Here is a 10,804-nt window from a genome sequence, read left to right as displayed (position 1 = left end):
AGTCACGCCCTCTCCCGGGAGCACCAACCAATCAGGGGCTCCCGCAGCGTGAGGGGACGGCGCATGTGAGGAGGCTCTCCCTCCTTTTCCCCGCCCACTTTGGGCACCGAGCGAATCCGGATGCGAGCGAGGGTTGCGCATGCGCTCTCTCGGCGGCCTGGTGTGCCCGTGGAAGCTCACCCCGCCCTACGCGCTCTTTGTACGAACCACGTTCCCTTCGGAACTGCGGCCGCCCGTGTCCTTATTCTATGTCGCCTCCCGCATGCACAGCTTCAGCAAACCGCTTTCTCTCCCTCCCGCCCCAGTGCTGTGCCTTGTTATATCACCCATGCCTAGCGCCACTTCGTTCGTTACAAGGTCGCTCAAGCTTAACACTACCACTCCAAACAAATTTGCTCGGAAGACCTACTACTTTTAAAGGAATCTCAGAATTGTTGAGTCGAAAGGGATCCCAAAATTAATCTACCCAAATCCCCTGCAGTGCAGGAATCACAACCAAAGAATCCCTGACAGATGGCCATCCAACCTATTTAAAAAGAGGAATCCACCACCTTTCGAGTACGTTCCACGGTCAAATAGCTCATCCTAACGCTTAACACTTAGTCAGAATCTCCTTTCAAACTTTTGACAGCCCTATAGATATTTGAATATGGCTATCATCATAGCATCTCTAAGTCTCTTCTCCAGGCTAAACATAACTCCCAAGAAGTTGATTTTCATTCTTAGGGTTTGTCTTAATTTGCAATTTATTTCATTGGGCCACTGTGGATTTTAGTTTTTAGGACAGTTTATCAATTTTTGCCCTATGTCCAATTTACAAAATGATGCAATCCTCACCCCTCAAATTAAAAACCCAAGTATTTCGCTTTCTTGTCCAGGTGCATCATTTTGGTTTCACTTTTCCCAGTTTTAGAATATATTTAGGCGGTGCAAATAATGGTAATAGAATCCCCAATGTCTGGTTACCAGAGGTATTTGCTGGCTCAAGGGCCCTTCTATGAACAACAAGGCACCAATTGGAATTCTCCTCTGACACCCGCTTAACCTTCTATCATGTGTGTTGCAAAAGGTTTTCACTGAGCTATCCACCACGACCAAGATAATTCTCTAGCTAACTGCAGCCAGTAAAGCCTTCAACATGTAAGTGAAGCGGTTGTGGTTATGCTGTTGTTGTTCTAGTACAGTGGTGCCTCGCAAGACAAAATTAATCCGTTCCACGAGTCTCTTCGTCTTGCGGTTTTTTCATCTTGCGAAGCACGGCTATTAGCAGCTTAGCGGCTATGCGGCTATTAACGGCTTAGCGGCTTTAAGAAAAAGGAAACAAACAAAACGTCTTGCGAAGCAAGCCCATAGGGAAATTAGTCTTGCGGAACGACTAAAAAAACGGAAAACTCTTTCGTCTTGCGCGTTTTTCGTCTTGCGAGGTACCACTGTGTCAGTTTATGCTTGCTTATAGTGAATTTCATCTGCCATTTTGCTGCCCATTCACTCCGGCTGGAAAGTTGTTTGGTATCCTGAATCACTTGGTATTCTCCCAAAACTTACAGCTCAACACCAACTCCAATCATATATGAATAATTTATAAAGTGGGGGATCACACTGCTTCTCATTGTTATGAAAACTTTCAATTTATTCCTCCCCATTGTTTCCTGCTGTTTAACCAAGAGGTTCCATGCAACCGTTGTTTTTACTTGAGAACCTTTGTTATAAGCCTTCTTTACACCCTCTAGGGCCAGGCCTACTGACAAATGATTTATAAAGGTAACAATATAACTGAATACCTATTATAATCTGTCTCAAGCATGCAAATCCCTTCCTCAATAAGACCAGTTTTTCTATATGCTTAATAACTCTAATAGACACCATTTAATTCAGAATTGCTGCTAGGCAAAAAAGCCTGTAATTTATTAGCTTCTCCCTAAACTGAACCACTGGACTCCACATGAGTGTCCCTGCTTTTTTATTGTAGTGGCAAGCTGTATTCTTTTTAAAATAATCCATTTTTGCATTTAATTGGACTTAGAGCTTGCATGTGACCACAGCTATTTGAATGTTTCAGATGTTCTTAATGAGAAATATGATTCAGGCATGACTATCCTTTCAACATTTTCTGCAGTGAATATATCTATTTTTAGAGGCAAGATCAAAACAGATGCTGAGTAAAATTTGAATTCCCTGCCAAGGAAAATCTGCTAGATATCTTGCTCTGTAATTCCTGCTGGCAGAGGAAGGCCAATTCTTACCTAATGCTGTTGCTGTCTCTGTCTTATGTTAAGATACAAAATGAGAACACTTGCAGGTTAGATTTTATTGAAACTTTAATAGGTTTCACAAAAGAGTCCATTTTACTCTTGCATCTTCTCTATTGTTTCCTCCTTGTACTTTCCTTTCTCTTTGCCAACTTGGCGAGACTTTGCTTTACGTTCCAATATTTTCTTACGATCCTTGTCCAGCTTTAGTTTTGTAATCACCACCTAGGGAGTCAAAATAAACAGTTTATTAAAATATTTATATCCCATCTTTCTGCTCAAAAAACTTGTCAATGCAACTCAGAGAACAAAAACAAAGTATGAAAAATAAAACTTTCCCCCCAAATCTATCAAGTCTACAGTAGAACAACTCAAGAACAAAAATAAATAACCAGCCAGTGTCTTCAGAGAGGGAATTTCACAAACAGGACAAAAGCACAGCAAAGGCTCTCTTCTGAGTGCTTTGATTTGTAACTAACTAGAAAACAGGGACTGTTAACTGAAAATTGCTGCCATACATTAATTCCACTCCCAAGTGACAAGTGTGATCCTTAAAGGAAAGAAATGCAATCTATTCCAAAGAGGCCAAACACCACTTCTCTTGTTCATGGAACCACCCTATACGACCAATTGTCTGGATTGACCCTTAATTTATTAGTCCTTATCCAGACCATTACTGACACCAGACACTTGGGCAAAATGTTCAATGTCACTCCTGAATTTGATGGAAAGGAGAAAAGGGTTGAATAATTTCAGTATTATGATAACTCATGCAAAGTTATGACAGTCACATTGCTCATCTGAAACTCAATTAATGTCACTTGGGAGTGGACTGGGGGAACCCATAAGCACTTCTAAAGTTACAATTTGGAACAGTCACTCCAGCTCCAAACTCAAACAAAGGACTGGGGCTTTTGTTTGTCATGTTATGCTTGAAACATCTAAAGAACACAACAAAACTCAGGGTAATACCCCACCCTACCCATTCCCCATTTCCAATGTCAAGAACAAAGCTAGGGCTCATCACTACTGCTATGGCAAGTATGGTGAGCAGAATTATGCACTATGGTTATTGTAAAACAAGGAACATGGTTTAAAAATGAAATCTCCTGAGCACTGAAGCAAAGCAACAACATTAAGAAGAAATGTTGGTTTTTAAAGGCAATTGTACTAAATAGGGAGCAAGCCAATTATCCGGTGATATCAGCATTAGGCTCCCAGGAATATCTGACCAAAAAGGCAGTCAGTAGACAAGTATGTGACCAGACAATCAGCGTAACAATGTACAATCAGCAAAACTGTCAGGGATTAATAAGGGTTAATTTAGCAGAGGCCCAAACAATCCCTGAAAAGTGAACCACATTCTGTCTGAGAGCACATCCATCAAGCGTCCCATTCTCAAGCAGCAGAAGCCGGAATTTATCAAAGCAACAGTAACATAATGGCCTCAGGTAACATTTGGTTATTATGCACGAATACCCTAATTGGTGCTTGGGATTAGCTTCATCCCACCACTCAGATGCAGATGATATTTTTCCATCTAATTTCATTAGAGTAATAACACTGCAGTACTGATACCTAAGCAGTAAAAACATTGTTTCTGGTCTAATGACTCAATATAAAAGTTCTAATAGTTCATCCTCAAGTATCTATAAATTGGAAGTATGCAAGCACTCCTTATCCTTACTTGGTATGGCAATTTTAATAGTATTTTTGAGGAATTCTCAGAGAAAATACAGGCTTCTTCCAATAATTCTCCAACTTGGTGGTAGTTCCTCCACCACTTCCAGCTCTCTTGTATGCCAGTACCATTGGCTAGGCTCATCAAGCAGCATGGTGAAGGGAGACGGAAGAGAAGTGGGAAAATGGCAGCCAAGAGGATTTGCTTCTGAGTATGTTTGAACTCTCTAGTTCCTAAAAATTATAGGAACTCTAACAATTATTCATTTTTATTCCTTCTACCAGATGAGTCACAGAGGAAACAGTTTTGGGCTTTAATCTCAACGGGTTTTTTCCTTCTCCCCCCCACACTGTCTAACCTTGCAACTTGGTAAATTTGCAGATGTGGAAAGAGGGAAGTGGAGGGAAACTGGAAAATGGGAGGGATGCCCTGAGCTTTATGAGCAGAGGCCAAATTTCAGAACTAGGAGAGCTCATTTAAGTGCTTCTCTATTACTGGGTAGAAGGCAATATTCATGTGAGAAAACACCTGGAAGACTTACCTACTTCACTTTACAGCATGAAAGAATACCAGCACACAGGGCACTAATGTCAGCTTTTTGCTATGTGCTAGTCTCAGTTTAAATTTTCTCAAAATAAATCCTACTCTTACTGGCATAACATACATAGAGCTAATCTTGTTTCTGAGCAAGAAGAAGCTTCAGCCAAGATACAATATATGGTGGCTGCTTTGAGTAAGGCCTCCAAAGGATAACAAACGTATTTGTAACCCACCTAAGTTAGGCCCAATGTCACCCAATTGAGCTTCAGGGTTAAGCGGGATTCTGTTTCCCAGTCCCTAGCCCACTGGCTCACTATACCACAACAACTTTTATCTAAATTGTAGCGAAGCCTTAAAACTTCATTCAATGTGATGCAAAGTGTCTTATTGCCAAAGGAACAATGCACATATGTCTCACTTTTTTTCCTTATTAATTTCCCCCCAAACTATTTCACCAAGGCGTGATAAACATGCCAGCTTTTTCTTTGAAGAAAATTTATTTCATGTCTGACAAGCATAATGATACATCCGACAACACTTGATCACCACCATATTTCTGACAACAAAACTGATTTCACATTCCAAAAGTGGAATGCAGACAATAAGCATGACAATGTCCTCACTGTCTGTATTTTCCCCATGTATTTGGGGGAACGAAAGCAGCTCTTCACTAACTCTCCATCAAGCAAAGGAAGAAAGGCAGATTTCCAAGGTACACACTGCCCATGTAACAAAGTGTTTTAGATGTCAAAATCAGCACTTCAAATTATGGCAACAGAAACCAGTAAAATCCCTGCACCACTGATATAAATGTGTAGATGATAGCTACTTATTTTATCAAAGCATCATGGCCAAGGCCATCAGTGCCCTTCCAGGCAATATGGCCTTCCAACAATCACTCTCTCAAAACTTGTCTGAATTCAATGCTGTAACAGACCCAACAGCATCCAGTCTCTCATCATGGAATCTGAATAAGATGAAAAAAGTGAACTTCTTTGATGCCATTGCTATGGAAGAACAAGCATTGGCACAATGATGGGACAATTTGTACTTTCCCAAATCTTAGGGAAAATGGAATCAATCAGTTAAAATATTCCAGGAACAGCGTATCTGGAGTGAGTTCATGCAGTCCCTGTCCACACAAGAATCAGGAGGTATTCTGTCATGCAGAGACAGAGCAGACTATACTGGACTGTGTTACTGCTATGGAACTTCTGCTTTTGCCCCAGATGCACCTCATAATCTGCACTATGCTTTGGAGCAATCAACAATCCCAATCAGTAAATATTGAGAAAGCACAGCAATTACCCTGAGTTTCAAGAGGAACAGTTAACATGCTTTTATTTGTTCTAAACATGTTCAACATATTAACAAGAGCAAACTTGAAGAGCCAGAAAGTCTTAAGTTCCAAAACTTCCACACAACCCCCAATCGTACTGCTAGAAGTTCAAAACCAGTCTGCTGAAGCTGATTTTCATCCTACGCTACTTGTGTTTTTCCTGGTTTAGCATATACTAGACAATCCTTGATATATGCCTGCTTTATATCATGCCTCTGCATATGCTCTAATAAGCTTCATTAATCTTTGACTGAAATTTATACTTTCTATAATTAGTTTTCAAAATTCTAATATCCCAGGAACTTTGTAAAGTTTGTAACTTGGGCTAGGTCAGATGCCTTGTTCTCTCAATTATGATTCTCTATTTTTTCATAACGCTATAGACTTAAACATTATAATCACTAAATGAAATACCGTTGTACCTTGGAAGCTGAACAGAATCTGTTCCGGAAGTCCATTCAACTTCCAAAACATTCAAAAACTGAAGCACAGCTTCTGATTGACTGCAGGAAGCTCCTGCCGCCAAATAGAAGCCGCAAAAGCCCTGACGGACGTTCAGCTTCCAATAATAGTTCGCAAACCAGAACAGTCACTTCAGGATTTGCGACATTCAGGAGCCAAAACGTTCGGAAACTAAGCTGTTCAACTTCCAAGGTACGACTGTATATATTAACTATTTGTAAAGTGTTAATATAAAGGGACGGCTACTTTTATATGGATTACATTCTTTAACCACCACATATGAAAGTTTTTGTTTTTTGAAAAAGTTCCTTGGATTGTTCCAAGTTTTGGTCTCCTGAAGTGCCTCTTTTTCTTGATGATCATGTATGTTTAACAACTGCTGTTGGGGAAACGAGAATTCTGATTGCAGAACTAAGTAATGCCAGTTATCTACAGCTACCAGGATTGCACTCTATTTAACAGAATAATTCAAGAAACATGAGCATTTCCCTTGCATACCATCTCAGCCAAGATTACCTTGCTAGGGTGAATGCCGACGTGTACAGTTGTGCCATTGGCTTTCTCACGCTGTACGCGTTCAATGTAGATGACATACTTCTTTCTGTATACCTGGACTACCTTGCCGATCTGCTGCCCTTTGTAATGACCCCGGACGACCTACAAATACAAAAAATATTTAATATTCTCAGGTATCATTGTTATACACAGTATCGTAATCACCTTTCTACAGCAGAGAATTTCATGCACTAAGCATTGGATTAAATAAAGAGGAAATACTTTCTCTTACACAGGCCAGGCAGGAAACTAGATTCAGGGACAATAAGACTGATACAATATTAAATATTTACTATGCTAAAAAGTTTTTATTGCAAGCACCCACAATACATTGCTAATCTGAAAACTGAATTTGTTTTTTCACTCGAACAGAAATAAATCTGCACACCAAAAAAGCACCATTTCCAGCCATATGCCGGAAGGCAATCTTAAAACCTTCATTGACTTGCTTGTGCATTACTCCCAGTGTTCCAGCAATTCCTCCCATTCCTATGAGAATAAAGTTGTCATAACTGACCTTCATCCCAAAGACAAGGAGACAGCTCGGATGATTAAAATGCCTTTCATTCTATGCTCTTTTTCCATAGCACAATGCTACTATGTTAGTTTTCTTCTCCTGGGGGTTCACTTCAGATCACAGTTCCAGATTGTAAAAACCAAACATTGGGATTGTACCATGGGAACACAGCCACCTTCCTCTTCCCGATGTTGGCTAATTTCCCTCTTCCTGGTTGCAAGTAATAGGTCCACCATGACATCCAAATCTGGCAAACTATGGCTGGCACAAACAATGAATGCTAACAAATTCTAGTTTGAAGTTTGTTTGCATACCAGTTTCCAATTCTGGTTTTCACTAAGCACTGTTTGACCTATTTGGACATTTGTTTGCATGACATGACTCTTACACAATTTTAATTGATTGAAATTAAAGGGCTTTGATAGTATGGCAATCAGCCAAAACACACTTGATCTGAAATGCCGCAGACACACTGGCTGTTTTTGCTTCCACACACTGGCATAAAACAGCTTCTTATGTGGGACAGCACCCACACATTGCATTAAAGGTGACCACCTAAAATTGCTGCTTGAATGAATGGGCCTGATCTCCATGCAGTTTAGAATGTGGTATTTGATGCATAAGGAAACCCACAAAATGTTGCTTAGAAATTGTTTTCAAAACTAACCATTTACCTCGCTGACGTCTATTGCCTTTATTAGTTGAAAACAAAACCATTATTCTTCGCAGAAGAAATCAATAACTCAAAACACATACTTGGACTTCGTCATCCTTTCGGATGGGCATAGAACGGACATTGTATTTCTGCCTCAACTCCTTGGAAAGGGGAGAAGACATGATCTTCCTGCGAATGTGAGATGGCGCATTGAAGTGCCGTTTGCGGTTCTTGCTGCGGTCTGAGGTCACAAACGGATTGAACTTCATTTTGACTAGAAGAGGGGAAAAACATGCACACCTAATTATTCACACTGAAGTCTAGCGAGGAAAAATGACTACCAATCATCCCTCAATAAAACAGCATTTATAAAAAAATGTAATAATTGGAAAGGAGCACCCCCAAACTCAAAAACATGTTAGCAGCCAAGGTCTCAAAGATACTTTTGCACTTTGTATATATCCTGAGAAAGTTAAGACAAGCAAGTCTGAGACATTTGGAGCTGTGGGGGTGCAGGGTTGTGAGCCTGACACTGGAATGCCAAGCTTACAAGACATATATAAAGCTCAGTTATAACTTGGACTCTATTAATGTCCTGTAAAATGTTTCTTTCACAGCACTGGAGTTATAAGCTTTCAGCGCAATATTTCTTAAGGCCCATATAATATTTGGTATAGGAGCATTCTGGCTTAGTCATTATTGACTATATTCTGGCCACGATAAATCAATGTCTGCTCTACTCTTATATTCACGCTCATGCAATAAAAGTTCAAGTTGCTCAGCTGTACTGAAAACCAGCAGCAATGTGTTATCAGGAGAAATAATTCTTGCTATGTTCAGTGTGCATTATGCCCAAAAAAGTGCGTATAGGATTTTTAACAGTGGCAGCTACAGCACTAAAATAATTGGGACAGGCAGCAGACTCCCAAGAGACGGGGATGGAGTAAAATTAAACATCTCAATACCCCAGTAAAACGCTGAGAGAACATAAGCAGTAGTATGGAAAGTCAGGCTCAAAGACACACACGGAACAGCTTTATCAGGTTATATCAGCATTTAGGTAAATTGTGAGCCTACAGACGTTGGATTCCAACTCCCATCAGCCTGACGCTGGGAGATGTGGCTCCGCATTATGCGGAAGGGAAAGCACTCCAGCCGTCTATGTCCCTATAACCTGGGAATGCGTTCCAACGTCAGGCCTTCTATCCACTTTCTCCCTCCCATCTCCTCCTCAGACAGCACTTCCACCGGAGAGCATTATGGGGCGAAGCGCACCACTGCCAGGCATTCCCAGGCCCCAAACCGGCCACGGAAAGAGGTGAGCAGATCCGACGGAGAAAATGGTTCCTCCCGCCTCAAATATAGGAACCACCGCGACGCCCCCTCCACCCCGCATGCTCCCCGGTAAACTGCAACGGGGTCTCGGCCGTCAGTGGGCCGATGATAACAGATTACAATCCTCCTTCCATTCTTACCCGCTGCTGCCTCGGCTATGGCCGCCCGGAAAGAGAGGTTGATTCTACTTCCGCCGGTGCTGGTGAGACCTCAGCTCTCGCGAGAACGCCACACGCTTCCGAGAAACGTCGACGGAACGGAAGCGCAGGAGAAACGGCCAGCGCCCCCGCGCGTCCTTCGGAGGAAACTGCAGCAGGAGCCGGTGCAGACAACTGGGCGCTGCTTGCTTTGACTGCCGCGCCTCGAGCGAGCGGAGCTTTGCAGTCCGGAGAAGAAGCGAAGCGCGCGGAGGGAGAGCCTCAAGTCCGCTGCTGTAAGGAATGCGAGGGCTGTCCCGCTCCTGGGCTGAGCCCACTTTCCGCCAGGGGACACAAAACTTGTGAGACCAGCGGATAAATGTCCCGCCAGCAGCGTGGCGTATGCGTATTCGTATTCGTATGCGCTCGCTTTGATTTCTAAACATTTTGTTCTCCTGCCATCTTTGCACCCTTGAAGCAGCCGCCGTCCCATACACTTCTAAAGGAGCCCCACACCTCGCCCGTGGTAGCTGCCCTCGCAGCTGCGAGATGGCCAGATGCAAAAAGAGAACCAACCAAAGCTCCTTTCCATTGAAATAAGTCTGCGGGGAAGGGGAGATTTCAGCCTCCGCAGCTTGCAATGAGAAACTACACCTACCAGTAGTACAGGTATTGCCTCCTCTGCACAACTATTGGAAGGGCAGGCAGGAGCCCTTGCCCTCTTTCTGCATCTGGGCAGCCTGTGATGAATTTGTGAATTTGGTTCCAGCAGGCCCTCACAGAGGTCCAGGGCACTTCTGGTCTTGAGATCCGTAGCCACGATTAAAAAAGGATTGCTGTGGTTTTATACAGTTTCTCCATAACTGTATTTACACCAGTCCATCCTCCTCCACAGTTGGAGGCAGCAATCCTCCAAATACCAGTTGCTGGAACCTCAGGAGGGGAAAATGCTCTTGTGCGCATTCGTTTCCCCACTGGCATGGTCACTGAGAGGACAGGCTCTTCTTATGTCCTGATCATTGCACTGTAAACATTGGCTGGTTCAACAGGCAGGGACAGCGAAGGACAATGGGGCAGGAAGGAGGGGGCTCATATCTGTAATAAATGACATGGGGTGGGCGGGGGGGGGGAGAGAAGGTTCTTTTAGGCCTCTGGTGAGAGTAGAAGAGACTTGAAGGGGCTGGTGGAATTGGGGGGGGGGGAGGGTTAAAAGTGGCATTTGGATGAAAAGTGGTACAGTACACTTTCGTCCTCAGAAAAAACCCAACCTCATATCCATGTAAGAAAGGCACAGGGAGACAGAAATGAACACTCATGTATTATTTTCAATTTGA

The 10,804-nt window shown here is 42.6% G+C and overlaps 1 protein-coding gene across 1 annotated transcript; it reads right to left on the bottom strand.

Annotated features, from left to right (window-relative positions):
- Positions 1-2,300: 2,300 nt before the first annotated feature.
- RPL26L1 (ribosomal protein L26 like 1) lies at positions 2,301-9,598 on the bottom strand. The gene is made up of 4 exons (XM_082212974.1): positions 9,474-9,598; positions 8,100-8,272; positions 6,788-6,928; positions 2,301-2,474 (listed from the first exon to the last, which is right to left on the bottom strand). The coding sequence occupies exons 2-4, from the start codon at positions 8,265-8,267 to the stop codon at positions 2,346-2,348; spliced, it is 438 nt and encodes a 145-aa protein (XP_082069100.1). The 5' UTR covers positions 8,268-8,272; positions 9,474-9,598; the 3' UTR covers positions 2,301-2,345.
- Positions 9,599-10,804: the final 1,206 nt, after the last annotated feature.

The sequence above is a fragment of the Podarcis vaucheri genome (assembly GCF_965113315.1).
Source record: "Podarcis vaucheri genome assembly, chromosome: 2".
Classification (NCBI taxonomy): Eukaryota; Metazoa; Chordata; class Lepidosauria; order Squamata; family Lacertidae; genus Podarcis; species Podarcis vaucheri.
Note: the sequence above shows the minus strand (reverse complement) of the source record. Positions and strands in the feature narration are given on the sequence as shown.